Source organism: Asparagus officinalis, chromosome 8, assembly GCF_001876935.1.
Source record: "Asparagus officinalis chromosome 8, Aspof.V1, whole genome shotgun sequence".
NCBI lineage: Eukaryota > Viridiplantae > Streptophyta > Magnoliopsida > Asparagales > Asparagaceae > Asparagus > Asparagus officinalis.
In genome coordinates, this window is record NC_033801.1 from 46010357 (window position 1) to 46033872 (window position 23516).

The following is a 23516-nucleotide window of genomic DNA, read 5'->3' on the forward strand; positions in this document are numbered from 1 at the left end:
GCACCAGCGCCTTCGGCCGAAAGACCAAAAGGCCCTCGACAGATGCCAAAATCCCACCCGGGTCTTCGCCGTCATCTTCCCCGTCCCCGGGCGCGACTCTCGATGCCGACCCAGCGTCGGTTCCCGCCATATCCGACAAGTTCGACATGGCGCCGATCCAGCCGCCGCCGAAGCTCGGCGATTTCTACGAGTTCTTCTCTTTCTCCCATTTGCCCTCGCCTGTACAATGTAATCGCTCGCCCCCTCAGTTTCCTCGGTACCCGTGATTAGGCTAAGGTCTAAAGGGTATTGTTGTCCTTTACTCTTGCAGTTTTGCGGCGGCGCGAAGGTGGTAGCGCTGGAGGGGGCAAGGATGGGGATCACTTTGAGATTGAGGTGATTTTCCGTTTTACTCTTTTATTCGGTTTAGTTGAGTTCTTAGCCCATTTGCGAGAAAGACTTCAAAATATTGAAAATTTTGTTTCAATTGCAAATGTGCATTTGTTGGTATATTGTTATGTATCTGAATGCATGCATATTCAATTATCTGTATGTTTCATGCGATTAGAACCCGGTTTCCTTGTTGCAAGCATGTAGTCAAAGTTCATTCAAGACTTCCTACTTTGTACCTCATTAACTTTCATGGGTAATGCTTTGCATGGTTTACGCGCACTTTACCTTTTAGAATACTACTACTGTCGTTATAGTTTACTAAATAACACACCTATGTTCAGGTTAAGGTTTGTAATGGCAAACTGCTCAATGTGGTTGCTTCTGTTGAGGGGTTCTATACAAGATGCAAGCAATGTGTTTTGAGCCACACGCTAGTGGATCTTTTGCAGCAGCTTAGCAGCGCATTCACAAATGTGAGTGACATGTTTTACCTTTCTTTCAGATGTTATTTTGACCTTTTCAGTTCTGTTATAAACTCGTTTCCCTTTCAAGATTTTTCAAATTTTCTTTGGTCTCATTTAGTTTTTGCTTCACTTATTTGAAAAAAAAAAAGGGTGTAGCAACGTTGATGCTAAGATGAGTTAGTGGAGGGCAAGACATGAGTGCACTCATGGAAAGTTAGAGATTGCTCCTATTGAGGCTAAAATGAGAGATGATATGGTCACTGAATGCAGCAATTAGGAGAAATGATAAGAATCGTATGATTATAATTACTCGAGAAAGAAGGATTATAGGTAGCCCTAATGGAACTTGGATAACGATTAACTTAGTGGGTTGGATTCATGTAGCTGATCCCAAAATTATGGGATATAGGCTTTAATGTTGTTGGCCACTTGATGTTCATATATATCCAGATTTCATATTAAATGATGAATGATTTGCTTCTCACATGGTGTTCGTTGATTTCCCTTCCCTTCTGTTATTAATGCCTAATATATCATGAGGTCTATTTTTGCGAACAATAGTTTAAAAAAGTTTCCTTCTAATTACGTGCAGGCCTATGAGTCCCTAATGAAAGCTTTTATGGAGCATAACAAGGTACTGATTTAAACTAGTTTCTGTGATTGTAAGTTACACATGTCTTTATTAGTTCTCTTGAATCAGATATATTGCTGATGACGGTGATATTCATCTTAAAATTCAGTTTGGTAATCTGCCTTATGGATTTCGAGCAAATACATGGCTTGTACCTCCTCTGTTAGTCGAGCCCTCTTCCAAATGTCTCTCCCTGCCAACTGAAGATGAAAGATGGGGAGGAAATGGTGGTGGGCATGGACGAAATGGTAAATATGATCATAGGCAGTGGTCAAAAGATTTCTCGATTTTGGCTAGGATACCATGCAAAACTGAAGAAGAGAGATTAGATCGAGATCGAAAGGCCTTTTTGTTGCACAGTCTGTTCATTGACACTTCAATATTTAAAGCTGTTTCTCTCATTCGTAATCTCATTGATTCGAACAAGCAAAAAAGTTCGTTGAAAGAAGATGCTCCTATTTTGCTTGAGGAAACTATAGGAGATTTGAGTATAGTAGTGAAAAGAGATTTGAAAGATGCTAGTGTGAAGCTTGAAGAGAAAGTCGATGGCAGTCACTTCCCCCATATGTGTACTAATGATGTTTCCATGAGAAATATGCTTAAAGGTCTAACTGCTGACGAGAGTGTGGTTGTTCGAGTAAGAATCTTAAATCACTATTCTTTTCATCTTTTGTTTGAGAACTTTATGCGATAGTAGCATTTTCATTAAGTACTGAGAGGATATGGTCTCTTTGCAGGATACTGTTACCTTGGGAGTTGTCATTGTAAAGCATTGTGGCTATACTGCTACTGTTAAAGTCTCAGGTCATGTAAATGAGGTTGATCCTCTACAAGAGAGTATTGACATTGATGAACAGCCAGATGGAGGTTCAAATGCTCTTAATATTAATAGGTACTTATCAGACAAATTCTTATGTAGCTGATTATAGTATATTCCAACAGGCTGCAGCAATGCTCACATCAATCCCTGATTTCACTTAAAGTTGTATTAAGAACTGAAATTTTTGGGGATGTTGCAACTATTTTCCTTCCATTTTTTTTGGTCTTTTGTTTTTCATTTTTTGTGTTCTTTGTAGAGAAAATAGAGAAGGCAAAAGATCGTTATTCATATAATCCTAACCTCTCTTAAGTAGAAGGATATTACAGGACAGGTATGACATAAAATCATATCTAATCACATCTCACAATATCTCATGATATCTACTAAAACTAAATACCACCAATAATATCTAACACTCCCCCTCAAGCTGGAGCATATATAATATATATGTTCAGCTTGTTACCAATGGGAACAAAATAGCTAGTTGCAAGAGCTTCGGTAAGGTCATCTTTGTCACTTGACGGCGTCAGTAATTAAAATATTGTAGTCACAGCCAGTAGAAACCCTAAGCGGGTAAGCTAGCAGAAACCTTAGACGGGTAAGCCAAAACCCTAGGCGGGTAAGCTAGAAACCCCAGAACAACGTCGAAAGAGAACCAATGTCGTTGCATATAACTACCAAAGATGCCGAAGAGTGAATAGTAAGTCCGATTATTGTTTATTGCATGAGCAGCAACCTCGATACTGTTCATCACGTGAACAGCAGAACACAATTTTTTTAATTTATCTTATGGAGGGTGTTTGATAAGATCTAGAAAATAATGATGCCGAAGTTGTTTATGTTGTTGAAGCCGTCAATGCTGTCAAAGTTATCGAGGGAAGCTTGAAAGCCATGCAAAACCCCCTCGACGGCCTTCAGATCTAAAAAAAGGGAGAAGTTCTGTAGGATCAAGTAGGTTCTGGTACAATGTACTAATGTAGAGAAATAAAGGAGGCGAAATTATTATTCATCTAATCCTAACCTCTCTTAAATAGAGATTAGGAGGATATTGCAAGATAGGTATAAAAGATAGGTATGAGATAAAATCATATCTAATCACATCTCACGATATCTCATAATATGTACTAAATCTAGATACCCATAATATCTAACATTGTTGTTGATTTTGGAGTGGGGTTGGTTGATTACTTAATTTATATTTGTTCTATCTTCCTCACTATCAAGCAGTATCATGCATGCTTCTCTATAAACCAAACTGTTTCAGTCTATTTATGTTCTGATCCCTTTTACAATTTTTGACATTATTAGAATCCTCTTCACTGAATCAATTTTTTAAAACTCTTTGCAGTTTAAGAGTATTGCTTCCGAGGTTTGCTGAACCAGAATCATCTCCAAGCAATCAGTGTTCTCCTTCTAATTCTAATAATACACGAGAAGCACGAGGTTTAGTGAGAAATGTACTTAAAGATAGTTTGATAAAGTTAGAAAAACTACCCGAGAGTAAGGAGAAGCCCTTCAGATGGGAACTGGGTACTTGCTGGATTCAACACTTACAAAAACAGGAGACTTCAAAGGGGGAGGAGACTAAAGACAATGTGCAAGACAGTTTGGTGGTTAAAGGTCTTGGAAAGCAATTTGAGCCTCTGAAGAAAATAAAGAAGAAAACAGATCATACTGCTGATACCATGGTGTGTGAAGAAATGACGGATACATTGGATACGCGGAAAATAAAACAGTGCCAAACAAATGAGAATAATGGAATAAGGGAATTTCTAACAGAAGAAGATTTCTTACGGTTAAAAGATTCTGGGACTGGTCTTCATCAAAAGGTATGCAGGATTTTATTTATTAGGAATTATTCCCTAGAAGGAAGATAGTGATTCAGTTTCGGTGCTAGTTTTATTACTCATGTAATTGATTACCAGTTATACTACTGACTAGAAAAAGTTACCTGTTAAATTCTTAAATGTATCGTTTGTGTTTCACAATCAGTTCTACTTAAGTCAATTTTCCACTGATTAAAATTTTGTTTTTAAACAGTCGCCAGATGAGCTTATCAAGATGGCACAAAAATATTACGATGATATTGCTCTTCCTAAGCTGGTACTTATTTTATAAAAGAATATGTATTTGTTATCCCTACATTTTCTAGTAGTTTTCTCCTGAAATTCTAAATGTGGTTTGTATTTCTGACTTCTACAGGTAGCCGATTTTGCTTCACTTGAACTTTCTCCTGTAGATGGAAGAACTCTAACAGATTTCATGCATACAAGGGGACTTAAAATATGTTCTTTGGGACATATAGTAAGTTATTGAGATTATCTTGGTGGCATTTTCTAGATTTCATGTTTTAAATACACTATCTGCAATACGTAATTTACATTCTTACTCATTAACAATGCAGGTTGAACTTGCAGAAAAGCTACCACATATACAATCTCTTTGCATTCATGAGATGGTTACTCGAGCCTTCAAGCACATACTTCGAGCTGTCATTGCTTCTGTGAACAATCTTTCAGATCTTTCTGCTGCAATTGCTGAAGGTTTGAACGTCCTGCTGGGATCCTCGAAAGGGGAAACTGTTGACCAGGACTTATCTGATGCGTGTGACCTCAAGATGAAGTGGTTGGAGACCTTCATTTCAAGAAGATATAGCTGGAAGCTAAGAGAAGAATTTCAGCACCTGAGGAAATTTGTACTTCTCCGAGGACTTTGCCAGAAGGTATTTTAATTGGATTTAGTATAAAGATGAATATCTCGAGCTGACCCAGGTTGGTAATTTACATTATTATTTTCCAACTTCAGGTTGGACTTGAGCTCATCCCTAGAGACTATGACATGGAGAGTCCAAACCCATTTGACAAGTCTGATATTATCAGCATGGTTCCTGTGTGCAAGGTATGAAATGCATATTCAACTCTAAAATTTGAGTTTTCACTATATGGATATCAATGTTAAGATAAATTTGACCTTGTGGAATTTTTACAATTTTGAATACAGCATGTTGTCTGCTCATCAGCAGATGGCCGGAACTTATTGGAGTCGTCAAAAACAGCACTAGATAAAGGAAAGTTGGAGGATGCCGTTACCTTTGGTACAAAGGTACCGTAACTATTATGAAACAAGCTCTGCATTTTATATCCTTTGCTTATTATATTATATGATACACATTGCTGATACCTATTGTTCATTCTAATTGTGAAGGCACTAGCAAAGATGATAGCAGTTTGTGGCCCTTACCACCGAATGACTGCAAATGCTTACAGTCTGCTTGCAGTAGTTCTTTACCATACTGGAGACTTTAATCAGGTAAGTTATTTAGAGAATTTAACTAGATAGACAGTGTGTTTATAATTGATGGATATCTTGTAATAGTTCAATTCAAAACTAAATGCTATTTTATATAGCTACGCAGATATTTTCATTTTATATGCATGGAATATAAAACCTTTTTCATTGCAGAAATACTACTAATGCTTTTTGGGACAAATTTCAAATACCACACCAGTACCATACTGTAACTTTAGAATAATACCTCCAAAAAGAAAAGGCCTTCAGGATTATATTCATTATAAAAGTTATTGCAACAAATTGATGCATGTTCTCAGTTCTTTTTCCTAAAATTTTACTATATTCACAGGCAACAATATACCAACAAAAGGCTCTGGATATTAATGAAAGGGAGCTTGGTCTTGATCATCCAGAGACCATGAAAAGTTATGGGGATCTTTCTGTCTTCTACTATCGGCTCCAACACATTGAACTGGCTTTAAAGTAAGTTGTCAGATAGCTTGTCATTAATCACATCGTTGAACAGGCAACAACTGGTTCCAAAAATAGGCAGATACATACACATGTTTGTGTATATATTTACTTTTTTATTAATTTTGGTAAAAATGCAATGACCCAAACTCATCTATCTAGAGAAAAGTAAAACAAAGAAGACTACTAATGCTCCAATCATATGGTTATTGTAACGTAGCTAGTGTTCAACTCACCCTCTATATTTCTTGAAAAATCTCCTGATGAAAGAAGAATTGGTACAAGCTTCAGTCTAGTCATATTACCCACTCAACTTCCATTTTTCGTTCATTTTACTATAATTAGGAAGCTCATGACATAAAGCTGGTATTTCCTACTTGCCTCTTCTTTATAATTAACTAGCAGAGATTGTCTTTTCATTAGATTTCATGTCAAAAAACCCCTATTGGTTTGTGCTATCAAGGTACCATTTTGTCTCTTTAGTGACGATGAAGATCAAAATATCTACTTTATCTTGGTGCAAAAAGAAAATGTTTGCTTTATTTTGTCATAATGTGTGGAAGTAATTGCAACCTAATAGTTCTTTTCACAATATTTTTGTCTCTCAGGTATGTTAACCGTGCACTTTATCTTCTTCAATTCTCATGTGGGCTATCACATCCAAATTCTGCTGCAACATATATTAATGTTGCAATGATGGAAGAGGGCATGGGAAATGTTCATGTTGCGCTCAGATACCTGCATGAAGCTCTTAAATGCAACCAAAGATTATTGGGAGCTGATCACATACAGGTCTCTCTTCTCGCTCTAATTTTTATTTATTTATTTATTTTATTACAGATGAGTTTCTCAACCAACATTGTGAATTATCTACTGAACCCTTGCTAAACTTATGAAAAATTCATTGTGGTTCTCATGTACCTTTATCGCATGATGATGGATAAGATGCGTGGTACTTGCAGTACCACTTGCAGTATTAACATGATATCATAAATATGCAATTCAGATTAATAAAACATAAATATGAGTGTCAGGGTATCAAGATTGATGACAGTAGAACCATGCAACTTGATTGATCAATAAATTTCTTCATGACAGACTGCTGCTAGCTATCATGCCATTGCCATAGCTCTTTCCATGATGGATGCTTATACTCTCAGCATGCAACATGAACAAACCACCTTGCAGATACTTCAAGCCAAACTAGGATCTGAAGATCTTCGTACTCAGGTTCTTTTCACATCATTATATTCACATCCTGATGTGCATACTTCAATATTTTGATTAGTGTTTTAAATTAATTCTGGTTTCTTTGCAGGATGCTGCTGCATGGCTTGAATATTTTGAGTCAAGAGCTCTCGAACAACAAGAGGCTGCACGTAGAGGTATCCCAAAGCCTGATGCTTCTATTGCAAGCAAAGGTCATCTCAGGTATAGCACTTTCGTGACTTTTTTTGTATTTGTAAAGAGGCATTTTTATTTATTGTTTCTTGAGGTATGGACTTTTTACTGTTTCAGTGTATCGGATCTTCTTGATTATATAAATCCAGATCAAGACATCAAAGAAAGAGATACACAGAGAAGACAACGGCGTGCAAAGGTGCTTCTACTTATGTTCATCTCAAGTTCTATGCTAGCTCATCTAATTTATGAAGTTTTTTTTAGTGTTATGACACAAATTAAACAATAAACATTTGACTGACCTCATTTAAAATACTACATAAAAATTGTGACTGCAAAATGGCGTTCATTGTTTAGATTTTTTTTTCTTAAGTGGGTCATCTGAGATATTGAAATCTACACTTATCCCCTTGTTAAAAAATATATTAGAAACCCATTTTACTCTTTTTATGAATACAAGACTCCGTTGTAGAATAGTTGTAAATTTCGTTTTGTTAAATGATGAATCTGCATCAAGGGAATATCCTATAAGGGGTCTGCAAAAGGGTATGTTTAAGATTAGAAGTGTCCTCACTTATCGGTCTCTTGGTGATTTCTTTCTATCAGCTGGGAAGTTTGTACGGCAAATAAGAAAGGAATTCTTTCCTTATTAAAAGTTAAAAAAAAATTTAAAGATGTATTGTTATAGTATACAAGTATAACACTCACCCTCACATCAACTTTGGAGTTTTGGTATAGTAGAATGAACTTTAACATGATATTAGAGTAATCCAGGTTTAAATCCCACTGTCCATGAATTTAAGTTGGAATTAAAGAAAAGATACTACTTTGCCGGTCCAGGTTTCAGCACATGAAAGAGCAATCGACTTGCGAGGGTACGTTAAAATATAAAATTATAACCCTCCACTTCTTCACAACTTTCTGAGTTTTGGTGTAGTGGAGGAATTTTGACATGTATAAACATGTAAATGTCATTTATGGTCAGACTATCATTTTCTTTTTCACTAGTACTTGTTTCAGGACATATAGACAAAAGAGCATAAAATATTTATTTGGTGATTGGTACAAGGTTTATTTGCGTCTTAAACCCATGGCACTATAAGGATAGCATCTCCAGGCAAATAGATAGAAAGGAGCATATTTTTACAGACATGCTGGACAACATTATCAATAGTGGCAAATGATTATTTTCACTATGTTTATTAAGGCTTAATTGCAAATATGCGTCCTCGACTATTGTGATTTAGCCACTTATTATTATCCGTAAACCTTTTTATTAACACTTGATCCCAAAAATGGTGTTACCTTTCCGCTATCAGTACCTGTCATGTGGGAGTCACATGGCGTCAATGTGTAGTAGAGAGATCCCATGATGTTTCTCTGTGCTGCAGAAAGACCTCCTGTTTATAGGTGTTGAACATACACCTTCTATTGTACAAATACACATAACATAACAGAAAGGTAACCTCATCCAGGCAAAAAAAAAAAAAAAAAACTAAGTGCTAATAAAAAGATTAGGGGTAATAAATGGCTCTGTCCAGGCATAAAAAATCTAAGTGCTAATAAAAAAAATTAGGGGTAATATGTGGCTAACCTCCTACAGTACATGACATGTATCTGCAATTACTTTAAACCTCTCTATATGACTGCTATGACTAGCGCTTCTGCCTCATTATTATGTTAAGGACCTTTAATATTTATCTAAATTGCCTCCTGAAATCCTGTATCCAATGCAGAACACAAATAGAGCTAGTCAAGAGCAATATGTCATGACTGCAGATGGTTTAGAGAACATAACAATCCCCAAAATTCCTCATGCTCTGCATCAAGAATCTGTGGAGGATCCAAAGTCCAGAGAACGTCGTATAGAAAAGTTCAAAGAAACAGAAAGAACAACTCAACTCGAGCCAAGACAGGTCGATGTAGTATCTGGTGACGAATACTCAGATGAAGGGTGGCAAGAGGCTAGCACAAGAGGACGGTCTGCACAAATGCGAAGAAAATCTGGTTCTAGAAGACCAGCTCTTGCTAAGTTAGTGATAAACAACTCAAGCTCCAGAAGTTCCAGTTATAAGTCAAGAACGGAATTACCTCAGGTTAAATCAAGCACGACACCAACAAAAACAACGCCTAATGGTGTTCCTAGTGAGAAGTTGAAACAAGCTAAGGCTCCCAAAACAGAAGCAAGAGCTTCAGGTACAACTAGACTCGGTGTAGTGGCTTCAAAAACTGTATCTTACAAAGAAGTAGCAATATCACCACCTGGCACAGTTTTGAAGCCAGCAGTGGACCAACTTGAAGAAAATTTGGTTCCAGAATCAGACAGTTCTCTAGAGACCCGCAAAGGGGAGGATGCAGCATTGACACAAGAAACAGCTCAAGAGGAAGCGTCGAGTGACAACAGCGAGAAAGATACAACCCTGAGCGAAGTGGAGAAACCTTCTTCAAGTTCTGACGAAACTCAAGAGTCTGAATCAATGAATTCCACAAAAAAGAGAAGCAAACTTTCAGCTTCGGCTCCTCCCTTCAATCCAGGCTCGTTACTGTCTACATCACATCCTTACAACTCTGTGGCAGTTGGTGATCTCTATGATGCCAGAATAGCTCATCAGACGATTGTACCTCAACCTATTGAAATTCCATCTCCTCAGTCTGTAGACACAAGAGTCCCCCGTGGCCCTCGATCAGCTCTTTACTACCGAACTGGGCACACTTTCAGGAAAAGACATGGGTACCCAAATGGCCAAAACACTGTCACAGGTAAAAATAACACTGTTCCTAGTGCAATGAACCCTCATGCTGCTGAGTTTGTGCCTGGAAAGGCTTGGCAACATGCTGAGAGGGAGGAAACTGATATTTTGCAGCCATCTAAGTCCCAAAGGTCAGAACCAGCGATCACCACTACAGGAGAGGAAAATTCTGAGCCTGAAAAGAAACCTCAAGTCGGAAAATTTTCCAGTGAAGGTGATAAAAGCAAGCAAAGTTTAGAAAGGGCAGAGCTTGCAAGACAGATGCTATTCAAATTCATCGTCAAGTCCGTTTTGAACTCGTCAAATGATAATGAAGCTGAGGCTGAGGCTACAATCAAAATGTCTGAAGGCGATAAAAGCACAGGTAAACAGACACAAAGTAATGAGAAATTGAAACCCGATGTGCATAAAAGTAAGAAGCAAGATACTGAAGGATTTACAGTAGTCTCAAATAGGAGGAAAAATAAGCATCAATTCACCAATACAGTTCCTGGTTTGTATAGCCAGCAATCTGTTTGCACCTCAGTCAGCTGAAGAGTTTTACGGGTGGGTGTTATGAAGTGCTTTAGGTATTGGTTTCAGTTTAAGTTGAGTCGGGAAAAAGCTGTAGATTTTGTACAATGTCCTCGAGATGTCCTTAAGCTTTAGGATGTATTTATTTTGAAGGATGATGTTGAGGCTATATTTTCTTTGGATTTTATATAAATAAGATGGAGGTAAAGTGGTTTGTTTTATGGTTAAATTTAGGGTCGGTAAAGTGGTTTGTTTTATGGGAGGTAACAAAGGATTTGGAACCTCTCGACGACCCAAAAGTAAAAGAAAGACAACTATTTTTCACCGACATTAGTTATTTGATGGATAGTTGTAGGTGATTGTGATTCTTTCAAAAGGAAAAGAAAGACAACTATTATTCACCGAGCGATAGTTATTTGTTAAGATATTTTCAACTATTTGATGGATAGTTGTAGGTGATTGTGATTCTTTCAAATATAGCAATTATCATGCTCTCATGAATTTCATTCATTCTTTTCCTTAAGAAGATAAATCATAATCATTCATTAAACAACTGTATTAAATAGCACTTAAATATCTTGTAGTTTCACTCACTTAGCACTTATATATCCTCACTTGTTTTCCGTGGCATTTATTTGCTCTAAGTCATTTAAATTTGGCACATTAATGCCCTCTATTATGCAAATGTGAAAATTTTCACACGAAACGAATATACAAATATGATACTCACATGCTAATTGATTCTAATTGTCATATAGAAATATTCGGGTGATGTTTTCATGTTTGATGTAAGAGTACTAATGTGTCAATTGTAAACTACTTAGGATATATAAATGCAATGAGAAACAAGTGAGGATATGTAAGTGCAAAGTGAGTGACACTGTATATAAGATATTTAAGTGCTATTTAGTCTTACAACATAACTTCATAGGCTACTTCACCCATACAACACACCTCAGCTTCTACTTGGACAGAATTTTTTTCTGGGCCATTATAGGGCAATTGGATTACATTTCAATAACATATTTTAGAATATTGGATCCGAACCCTAACATTGGAACGAGTTAAAAGTCAAGTTAGACCTCCTGTCTTGAATTGTAAAAGTAAAAGTAAAATAAAAAAAGAAAAAGAAAAAGCCTAAACTTCACTTAATACCTTATTGTTTTCCAAAAAAGCACTTATATGCCCCAAGTGTTAAAATAGAGCAAAAAAATATCCCAAATTGTTGGCTATGTGAATTTGCTTAATGGCATTAAATTTAACCTTAAAAGGCAAAAGTACCCTTTTGCCTAAATAACCCTCTATGATTAAAACCTCAAAAGTTTACGCTTACAACTAGTTTTCTTAAAATCTCTCTCTCTCTCTCTCTCTCTCTCTCTCTCTCGTTCTACAATGAAAAACTAGGGGTTTTCCTGTTTCTAAAATGTCTCTCGCCTCCATTCTCTCTCGTATAATTCTGGTTAAGGATTACAACGACCCGCAACAGGTTGTCCCAATTCTAGGGCTTCGAATTAGAGGAAAATACTTAGATTTGAAGGTTCAGAACTTGGTGATTCCTTTATGAAGGTAAAGCCATCTCCTTTGATTGATTTTTACATAACATGGAAGTCTAATTAGGGGGGAAATGGCATTTGGGTTTACATGGAAGAAGATGAAGAAGATAAAGGAATGTTATTTAATAAAAAGAAAGGGATTGGTAGAATGTTAAATAATACAATAATTGAGTGTACTTAGCAAATAAATTAGTCACATGAGACAGCATGTGGGAATATCCTCAAAATATTCTTGTGACTAGTTGACAGAAGGTAGCTAACTACAGTAATTTTACAACTTGGGGTCTTTATTGCTCCATTTTGAAACTCAGGTTATATAAGTGCTTTTTTGGGAAAAGGGTATTTAAGTGCCATTAGCCTGGGAAACAAAAAGCATATCCATACTAAGATCGACAAAAGAAAGTTTAGGAAAGAAAAGCCATTCTTCGTACCAACATCATGCATTCATGCTTAGTATCCCCCCAAACTCATTGGCGAATAAGTGATCTACTAACTCATATTACTCTTTAAGTCTGTCTGCTACTAAATCAACAAAGATTCTCTGATCTATAATTACAATTCTTACAATGAACATAACAGCTTGTTCTAAAATGACAAGCGCAACTAATAATACAACAAGCAGCTGTAAGCTTATTCCAATCTTCAGTAATTGAAATCTGTATACCTGGAACCTTCTCTTTGTTTGAAACGTTCGCCTCAATATTTGCTATAGAATTGGCTGATTATGGGTCCCTGTAAATTGGCTGTGGCGACCACTTGAGACGCAAATTCAACACTCCCGATTTAGCCCCATCTAGAGGGAAGCTGTCCTCATATTCCTCTTCCATTATAACCCTCGTTAGCGTCATTATACATCTTCCAATGTAATCCTAATATTTCAAAGAAAAATGTCAAAATGATTATCCTTAAATAATTCGAACATTTCCACATTTAGTAAGCAAACCTTCCCAAATGTATCATGGTCCCAAACTTCCAGAATAAGCATATCATGGAGCCCATCTTCCACAACAAAGTCAAAAGTCTGATTCCATGCAGGATTCAGGCTTTCATTCACGACCTACAAAGGAATACATGATGATTATATATGACGATTATATGATTTAATAAGTTACTGAGTTTTAGAAGTTTATTGTGAATTGCGAAATACCCTCGTCTTATTCTTCGTTCCTGTCTTCTTCATAGTTAGCACAACGTATGGATCTGCTTTGCCCATGACATCCATTGGAGGTAAATCTTCTGCAGTTATAACTGTTACAGACAGCACCCCTCTCACAATGACCTCCTTCTTCCTTGTTGATGCCCTTCCGATAGCAACATCTTCAGTTCCATTTGTGTCGGTCTTGAGAACTTTCTCCAAAGAAGTTAATGAGTTCTGATTTGTGAAGGGATTGATGAACCCATTCTTCATGCCAAAAGGACAGTATAGAAGCTCCAGGTGCACCTGATACCAGATATCAGACATGGATCATAATGAATCAGTTGAAAATATCTTAACAAAGGTTTTCTTTATCTATATTTTTATTTCACTTTTCCAATAGATGCATAAACATCTTCTTCTTACATAACTATCTTCCACTTTTAATCAGTTTATCTACTTACTGATTTATTAGGTAATAAAAGCTGAGTTAATTATTTGATGGAATATCTGAATCTAGTTATGGTCAGGCAATCATTTTCAAAATAAATTTTGGAGATTTTTTTTTCTATTCTTACTAGCATCAAACATGTTTACAATGATTTCAGGAAAAGAAGCAATAGATAGTGAAAATGACACAATAAATATTGCCTACCTGATGAACGAGTTAAAAATTTTCTATATATTTATGTTTCTAAGGATGGGATGAAGATGAACTTTGAATCATCTAGAAAATGATCTCTTTTACAGTTACTAGTTGCCCTTCTCATGTAAATTACACGAGGTGATCTTAGGTATTACTTTCTCATACACACGCATACACATGCGGTGTGCGTGCAATGTGTGTGTACAACCGTGCATGTGCATTTGATGGTTGTAGAGAGAGAGAGGACAATAATTCTTCCATCTAATCCTAACCAGTTTTTTTAAAAGCAAAAGGCGAGGTCAAGGCGATGAGGTCCTCTGTTGCCCAAGGCGAGAGGTGCCAGAAAAAAGGTGATCGCGTGAGTGAACCAAGATGATAAATATTTAAAAAATTCGCAAACATTACAAATGTTATGCAAATATCAATAATTAGCAACAAGACAAATTAATCACAACCCAATTTTCGAAATCACAAATTTAATAAGTCGTAAACCATCTAAAGGAAATAATAAGTAACAAATATTGAATAATAATATTAACTAGTAACTTTTAACACAAATAATTAAGCAACAAACTTTGAACATTAAGGTTAAAATTATGACATGTCCTCAAAATGATATAAATAATAAAAGTGCATTTCAACAAAAAATAGCAAAAAATCGATAATGAAAAAAGAAACACAAAAATTTAGTAACAAAAATAAACTTTACTTTATTGGACACCTTACACGTCCCCAAAATTTTGAAATAGAGGCAAGCACCTCGAGCCTCGCATCACGTCTTAGGCATGCGCCTGTGATACATGTGTATCTTCTCTTCGGAACTTAGCGATCCTCATGGGAGCTTGAGGATAGATGATTCTCATGGTAACTTAAAAATAGAGGTGTAAAACAACACAGTGGAACGCAGTTTGAAACGTGGAACGAGACGGCAAATCGAAGAATCGAAGCATCCAGTTTTCAGCCCGTGAGTCGACTCATAACAGTCACGAGTCGACTCATCAGGTTGAGCCGACTCATGCCTGTCATAAATCGACTCATGAAACTCAGTCGTTTTGTCAAAAGTCTCTGACCAGTCGACTCATCACTGTATGAGTCGACCCATGTGTCATGAGTCGACTCATATATGCACATGAGTCGACTCATCGAAGGATTCCTGGTTCGTTTAGGTTTCTGTTTGCACGAATTCCTGTGGGGTTTGGGCTTGGTTATTTATCACTTTGTCATCCACGTTGTTACACCTATATAAGGGATTGATTTAGGGTGTCTAAACAGAGGAGATGGTTAGAGATGTAGATCTAAGGAGATTAGGTCTAAGAGAGTTCAGTTTTGATCTAGAATAAATCAGATGTAATTAAAGAGAGATTCTAATCAAGAGAGATTAGGGTTTAGAGAGAATTGAGAGTTTGTTCTCGATTCTAGTGAGATCAAGAGAGATTAGGGTTTAGAGAGAATTGAGAGTTTGTTCTCGATTCTAGTGAGATTGTGAGAGAGGTATTGTAATCTTTTCATACTCATAAAGAATTGAGAGTTTGTTCTCGATTCTAGTGAGATTGTGAGAGAGGTATTGTAATCTTTTCATACTCATAAACTAGATAGGGTATTTTTCTTCATCACATACTGAATTATTCTTGTGTTTCTGTCATCCTCTTCTCAACCCATCTTTAATAATTCCGCGATCAAAGGTGCTCGCAAGGCGACTCGTATCAGCCTGAGGCGCCAAGCCGAGCTATTGAAGGGACAAAAGGCAATCGCCTTGGTAACCTTCATCGCGTGGCAATATGCAAAGCGCTAAATTACAAGATTGCCTGAGTGCCTGAGATGCTAAGGCGCATTGTCTTTAAAACACTGATCCTAACATTTCTTAAATAGAGATCATGAGGATATTACAAAATAGGTATATGATAGTCATATCTAACAATATCTCATTATATGTAATAATATTTAAATATATCTAATAATATCTAACACTTTCCCTTAAGCTGGAGCATATATAACGTATATTGTCAACTTGTTACACATGGGAACAAAACAACTAGTTGCAAAAGCTTTTGTAACATTATCTTTGCTTGGAGTATTTAAGAAGATGTTAACACTCAGAAAACTATAGTCACAGCCAAAGATCACTAATGCACAAGGCAGGAGTCAGAATAAAGTCAAATGAGATGACGAGCATATCCTCGTTTCTGTGATCGGGAAACAGTCCACCAGCCAGAATTAGAAGACCCTCACATAGGAATCAAGTCAAATAAACCCATGTTGAGGCACGAAGAAAACATAGGAATCATAAGACATCCTTGGAAGGGGGTTCAACTAAAAGAAACTCTAGGCTGATCAACCAGAACAAATAGGAAAACAAATGAAATCCCCCTTTTATCTATCTCTCGCTCGATCTTGAGTTAGCATCCTTTGATGTGAGAGATGACAACATCAAGGCATATAAGAAAATATCAAGTTGCAGAAGAAGAAACAAACCAAAGAACTTACTATTCCAATGAACACTGTAGCAATTTGAATTTATAATTTGGATATGGTTTTTTTGTGGTTAGAGTTATTTTATGGCCAAGGGTTTTCTAGTTTCTCCTGTTCTGATACTATATTGAGAAAAAGCGAAGATAAAGTTTTATTCTAACCCTAACTATTTCTGCAAATGTTATTATCGAGGGGGGTACCATTCATGGTGAACAACCCTCGGGTACTATTCATGATGAATATTGTAGCAGCTTGATGTACTACAGTTAAATATTAGAAAACCCCCCTTAACTTTCAACAATCATCAGAAAACCACATTAACTTTCAAAATATCAGAAAAACTCCCTTAAGTATCAAGATTATCACAAAATCCCCTTTTAACTTTAAGATTTTATTAGAAAACCCCTCAAATTTAGGGGGTTTTTTGATAAAATGAAGAAGTTAAGGGGTTCTCTGATAACTCCTAAACTTAGGGAAATTTTTTGATATTTTGAAAGTTAGGGTGGGGTGGCGGGTTAATATTCGTACAAATTTAAGTAGGGTTTAATGATATTTAGCCTTTTTTGTAGCTAAAGTTTTTTTCCTCCATGTGGGTAGGGATAACGCCTAAACTTAGAGAAATTTTTTGATATTTTGAAAGTTGGGGGGGGGGGGGGTTTAATATTCGTACAAATTTAAGTAGGGTTTAATGATATTTAGCCTGTTTTGTAGCTAAGGTTTTTTCCTCCCTGTGGGTAGGGTTTTCTAGTTTCTCTGCTTTGATACATCATTGTTTAAATATCCCCGACATGCCCGATATATCCTTTTACAGGGCTTACCGTCAACCCGATATGGTCTTTAAATATCCTTTACCGCTTTTTGGCTATTTTGAGTGATAAATCCCCGATATGGCCGATATATTAGCCGATATGTGGACCAATATATCTTTTTATATAGTTTGTTGCAAAATAATATACCATGTTTGGAATTTTTGGGCGAGATATCAAGATTTCCCCATTATATCAAATGACGTTTTGCCCTAAAAAGCAGATCGAATGTTGCAACGTTGTTTTGTACTTTTTTTGATTTAGAAGGTTGATTAGTGATCCTAAACATATATTGTTCATATTTTGTATGCTTAAATTTTCATTACATATGTTGAGATTACATTTTAATGCATTATACTATACATGAAAACATTCATTATGGCATTCCGATATTTACCACATATCCCCGATATTTCCCCGATATCCGCAATCCGATATGAATTTTGGCCATCCGATATTTCCCCGATATCCGATATTTAAAACATTGGATACCATGTTGAGAAAGAGAAGACAAAGTTATTATACCATCCAATTCTAACATCTATTAAATAGAGACTAGGAGGATATTACAAATTAAGTATGAGATATTATCATATCTAGTAATATCTTATAATAACTAATAATATCTAGTAATCTAATGATATCTAACATCGTAATGAGGTGACATTCCATTTTGTTAAATGAACTATCAAGAGATAAAGAGTGGTGAGATCCACTCCTTCGATATGAGTAGTAGGATGTGCCTCACGGCCCTCACTATATGGTTATCTCTTGGTAACTAATGTCACGAAATGAGTTGTCACCTCATACTCATTTTTTTCCTATACTCACATATCTCATATTTAAAGGATTAAATACATATACAAGTGTACGTGGGTGTATAATTATGGCCAGAGCTTTATTGTTTGCTAGGAATAAGCTCAAGGTTTGTTCTCATAGACCGAATTACATAGTGAGCTGCCAAATGAGTGATCCATAGTATTCATCTTGATGTACATGCAATGAAATGTATGTGCACCAAAAGAATGCAGTTTTAAAACTTCTAGCTATCCACAAAACGTTCTTCACTTTATATTAAACAATATTTTCTCTTTGGAAAAATTAGATGAATGGGCTAGAAATATTTAGAGCATAATGTTCGCTAGGAATGAGCTCAAGGTTTGTTCTCACAGACCAAATTACATAAGTGGACTGCCAAATCAGTGATCCATAATATTCATATAGATCTAAATGCCATGAAATGTATGTGCACTGAAAGAATGCAACTTGAGAGCTTCTAGCAATCCACCTAACGTTCTCACTTTATAATAAACAGACTATCACTTTGCAACAATTAGATGAATGGGCTAGAAATATTTAAAGCACGTTAGGATTTGTATGTATGTATGGAGGCAGGGAGGCTACTTAAGGACCTTAAGTCAAATCATTAACATTCAGATCCAGTAATAGCAAAATCAAATTGAACCCTCTGTTCAAATGCAGTGCATACATACAGTCCTAACTGGGTTCCAGATAGTGGATTTGTCATTGGAAATAAAAAGAATTTTCTTTCTTTTCTCTTTTACATATCAGCTTTCAAGAACATGAGTTAGTCCTTGGGTAATCTCTTAATTCTCTGTAATTGATTCTTTTCCATCTTGATAAAATATCTAGACAATTAACAAGATTGGATAATCTCAAAGTGTACAATATCTAAAGTTTCCAATAAACTAAAGAAAATGTTCTCTAGTATTTTTACGCATAATCGTGGTAAGAACATCAAGTCAATGCAAGCTTGCCATAGAATAATAATAAGGCTGATAACTTTTGGGAAATCCTTGATTAAGGTGTTGTAGATGGTATGCATGTCTAAAGTGGAACATAAAGGTATGACGCTAACTGGCACATTACACAGGATAGTGGTGGGAGCCGTCTTTAAAGTCTGCAAGCACAACCTCTTTAGTCTTGCATCACCTGCAAGGGGGGTATCACATGATCCAAGAGGTGATGGCACACAATCGTTCAAAATTTCCATGAACTTAAATATAACTATAGCACTTTTCTTTTTTTGGAGAAGAATTGTCATGAAAAATATCTAGCTTGAGTGTTCTTGGGCTGGGGAAATACTAGGATGGGTGGCCTCCTGAGAAGTCCTCATGCCCACTGTTCTCATAGTCGGATATTGGGCACATAGCGGAAGGAACAATTCCATATCGAATGACAAATATCAGGTTATATTGAAGATATTAATAAATATCAGCGTGTAATATCGGATAATATGTATAGATAATCATAGATGTTCATACTTGATGTACCAAAGAGCTATGGAGAAATGTGATATCTTTCGCTTCTTTGCAAAAATTTTGCTAAAGAGTTTGGTGATATCTTTTGCTTCTTTGCCAAACTTTTGCAAAAGAATTTGGTTCAGTTGAGCATTAAATTTTTTTTCTAGTTGTTTACGTAAGTAGATATTTGTTTGGTTTTAGACCTCAACTAAACCTCAAGTCCAAACCAAACTTTTAGGATGAATATAAGGCTGAATCGACATTACAACATCTCAGTTGAATTTTTAACCAAAACGTCACTTGATATATAATGAAAATCTTGATATATCACCCAAAAAGTGCAAAAATGAGTAAATGATATTGGGACTATATAGATTTACAGAAAGATTTAAATAAAAGGATATCTCAGCCAATATATCGGCCATGTCGGGGATATATGAAACAATGATCATGGCTCTAGTTAAAACCCTAGTCATTGTTCACCAGATAATCCCCATATTCTCAAGTTCTGAGCAAATATCAATGTGCTATAAGGACAATGTGCATAATGGAATGACACAATTTAGTATCTAGAAACTCCTTTACAAGTTTTGGTTACACGGACTGGCAGTAGGATTCTAGGCACCTGTAAGATAGGACATCCAAACAAGGGAAAAATGAGGAATAAAATATATGTAACCACTTATGGTAGATGAAAATGCCTGGTAATTCTGACCTTTAAAACTGTGACAAACAAATGAACCTAAAACATTATATTTCAGTTACATGAAATTGATGAGAGTGGTGGGCTAAATTCTTGCGAACATTGAGACAAACAAACATGTGTTGCAAAGGGATTATGCATTGCACACGATATACCACAGAAAGCTAGGTATGAAGCAATTATTAATATGTAAATTTGATGTGTGTGTGCGCGTCTATTATAAAACAATCATGCATTTAGTACTATATTGCTACTTATTATATGGTACAAGAAAAAATATTAAAGGTAACCTTTTCCGGAAAAAAGTATTTTGTGTTCTACAATTTACATAGCTGACCTGGCCCCGATATTTCCGATCTCTCTGCACTTCCAAATCTTTCACAAGATTCAACCATACATCCTTCACTTTCCCTGGTTGAAGGTCCCTTAACATTACCTGAGCACAACCAATAAGTTCAGCTGCCTGGAGACCTTCATCATCATAAATCTTCACTACCAAATGCTGAGTAGATTCATCCTCCACTACAAATTCAAAATGCTCATTCCAAATGGGGTTCAAATCATTGTTCTGCAGAAACACAAAGTTAAGTAGCTAGAGCATGATGGAGAAATGAAGAAAAGTTGTTGAATGCAGAATACAATTGTCTTGCTCTTCTTCATTTTATCAGGTAATGGCCGGATGTACAGAACAGCAAATGGATCAGATTTTCCTATCATGTCTTTATTAGTTAAATCTTTTGCTTGGACAAGCTTTGCTTCTAATATTCCAACAGGTTTCAACTCTAGATCACTGCACAAAGAGAAAAAGGATAAGAAAAAGAGAAACTGCAAATGATGGTTACCACCCAATCGATTGAAAAACATCTCTCAGAGAACTATAATGATAAAAGAAGATACCTATAGTCGCCAGGTATTATAGGAACTACTTTTCGAACGGGCCACATCAAGGTGTCTTCAATAGCATCATGAATTGTTCCCTGGACAAATAAAACTATTACTAACCACACTGACAGGCAAATAAATATATCTACGAAAATGAAATGTTCCAGGAATGGAGATTCTGCACCTCAATAGCGGAAGAAATTCCAGGGAAAGATGATATTTCACCACCAATAACTTTTAAAGTGTAATCCAGTTTTTTCTACATTCAAAATGTTAAGAAATAAAGCTTATGTAACTTTACTAGACATAAGAACGCTAAAATTTTGGCAGAAATTATGCAGCTGTACCTTCTCTCTCATGGAATAAGAAACAGCTCCAAAGCAAGGAAACTCTGCTACAAGTGGCTTAAAGATTAAACGAAAGATCCCAGTAAATCCAATATTTTTCACCTAAATTGATGGGTGGCCAATAAGAATTATCAGTCATATGCTATAAATGAAATATTGAAATGATTGGAAGTCTACACTCATCATAAAACTTCCATGTGAACATACAGTTTTCAAACAGAATCAAATGTGGCGATCACAACAGCACGTTAGATTCTTACTAACTAAAACCAGAATATGCACAGAACGTATTATTAGAACAATTTATTACATTAGGAAGTGAGAGAAAAGTGTTTTAGTCTCCATCAAAGATTATGTAGTTATAGCCTATTTTCTTTCCTGTAGGCTGCAGATAAAAGCCTGACCATTACGCTATGTTGTGGGGTAAAGTCATTTTCCACAATAAACTGGTATTTAGAGAAATATCCCTAGGAAACCCTAGGTGATTTTTCTCTAAAAAAGCAAAACTTTCTGCAGTCCCCATCCTCTTTCTTCTTCTCAAAACCTAGTGCTGCTTGACGGCATTCCCAAGGATTCTATGATATGTGAAATGTTCTCCTACAAAGGCTACACAAACAACATGGGCGTCTGACCTAATATTGATGCAGGCTGTGTTGGGTTCAAGAATAATAGAAAGTCCTCTTTTGGCTACTATAACTATGTTGATAGCAACCTAGTTTACTTGGACAAGCAAGAAACATACTGTTGAAAGGTACACTGCGGGGACATAGTATAAGCCCATGGTTCATACCACTTGTGAGTTGTTGTGATAGAAAACTTTGATAGCAAAATACAATGTACAATGTCCAAGTTACACACTTACATATAGTGACAATCAGGTTGCCAAATTCTAGTAACCTTACCATCCTGAGCGAGCCAAGCACGGAGGTTAACTATCAATTTGTGAGGGAATCATGAACAAGACAAGATGCACTTTATACGTGTTCAGAAGATTGCACTATAGGTATATTTGCTAAAACGTTTCCTCTAGAATCTCTACTTTGATTATCAAGTTGGGCATTATTTATATGTGGTCCAACTTGAGAGAAGTATTAAGGTAAGTATATTAAAAGAAATTTAAAGATCAGTGTTACAGCCCGGCATTGAAAGATTTGCAGTTGTAGTCTATTGCTTCTCTATAAATGAAACTTCAATATCCCTCTCTGGGGAAAGTCCATCATGACACATATGAGAAACTCTGATAAAAAAAGTTGAAGATCTTTTCTTCCAAGTTTTTGTCATTGTCCCTCATATCACAGTGCATATCTTTGTTTCTAGTGCAAACTAATATATGAAATGGGAATGCAATAATCTATGAATTGATGATCACAGGCATGGCACATGTTGATTATTGTCATTCTTACTATAGTTCACTTAGAGAAATATACATCTAAAAGTTCAAGAAGAGCACAAAAAGGTAGGTACCATCCATGGTTAGTGTTATAAACCACATTCATGTACTCTTTTTTCACAAATCAACATAATTTTTAGTAAAAAGGAACAATTTTCCCTTCTCAATATTAGTTGTCTTTTACTGGCCCCTCTTTATGCTTTTCATGCTCATCGCTCTTCTTTTCCACTTTTTTTCTTCTCAAAGAGTGGAAGCACACTGTTAATGTTAATAATCAACCTTTGTTTTCTAACTTCCCTCATTCTAACTTTTTACTCCTTTTCCCATGGAAAGTGTATGCCTCGACTTACAAGAAGGTTTCTTTCAGCTTATATAATAAGGTCAACTCACTCTAGTCTTGCTCTTTCTTTCTTCAGCCTTGTTTTTCTTTCCATCCACTTAGATTGTTGTTACCTGTTACTTATTTGCTAAACTACTACTACTAGCCATCAATGTTACAGAAGGCGCTAGGCGGACTAGGTGTTTGAGCCAGCGCCTGGATGCCTAGGCATACGCCTAGACGTTTAGCTAATTTTTAAATTATTTAATTATAATAATTGATAAAAATA

At 36.0% G+C, this 23516-nt stretch overlaps 2 protein-coding genes across 2 annotated transcripts in view; one reads left to right on the forward strand and one right to left on the reverse strand.

Moving 5' to 3' along the window:
* Positions 1-10942, forward strand: part of LOC109851539 (protein TSS-like) — an 18041-nt gene extending 7099 nt beyond the window's left edge. Inside the window, 19 exon segments of the mRNA XM_020421724.1 lie at positions 1-228; positions 311-375; positions 714-845; positions 1429-1470; positions 1577-2104; positions 2205-2359; positions 3636-4116; positions 4328-4390; positions 4490-4591; positions 4692-5009; positions 5093-5185; positions 5288-5389; positions 5492-5596; positions 5928-6061; positions 6658-6841; positions 7148-7279; positions 7368-7480; positions 7568-7649; positions 9187-10942. The exon segment at positions 1-228 is cut by the window's left edge and continues 4 nt beyond it. Of these exon segments, the coding sequence (XP_020277313.1) occupies positions 1-228; positions 311-375; positions 714-845; positions 1429-1470; positions 1577-2104; positions 2205-2359; positions 3636-4116; positions 4328-4390; positions 4490-4591; positions 4692-5009; positions 5093-5185; positions 5288-5389; positions 5492-5596; positions 5928-6061; positions 6658-6841; positions 7148-7279; positions 7368-7480; positions 7568-7649; positions 9187-10734 (4607 nt within the window). The 3' untranslated portion in view covers positions 10735-10942.
* Positions 12737-23516, reverse strand: part of LOC109819536 (synaptotagmin-5-like) — a 28521-nt gene continuing 17741 nt past the window's right edge. The window contains exons 7-14 of the mRNA XM_020385291.1: positions 21519-21620; positions 21356-21430; positions 21187-21266; positions 20929-21079; positions 20627-20857; positions 13414-13707; positions 13210-13323; positions 12737-13135 (exon numbers count right to left, since the gene is read on the reverse strand). Of these exons, the coding sequence (XP_020240880.1) occupies positions 12989-13135; positions 13210-13323; positions 13414-13707; positions 20627-20857; positions 20929-21079; positions 21187-21266; positions 21356-21430; positions 21519-21620 (1194 nt within the window). The 3' untranslated portion in view covers positions 12737-12988. The remainder of the gene's footprint in view (positions 13136-13209; positions 13324-13413; positions 13708-20626; positions 20858-20928; positions 21080-21186; positions 21267-21355; positions 21431-21518; positions 21621-23516) is intronic.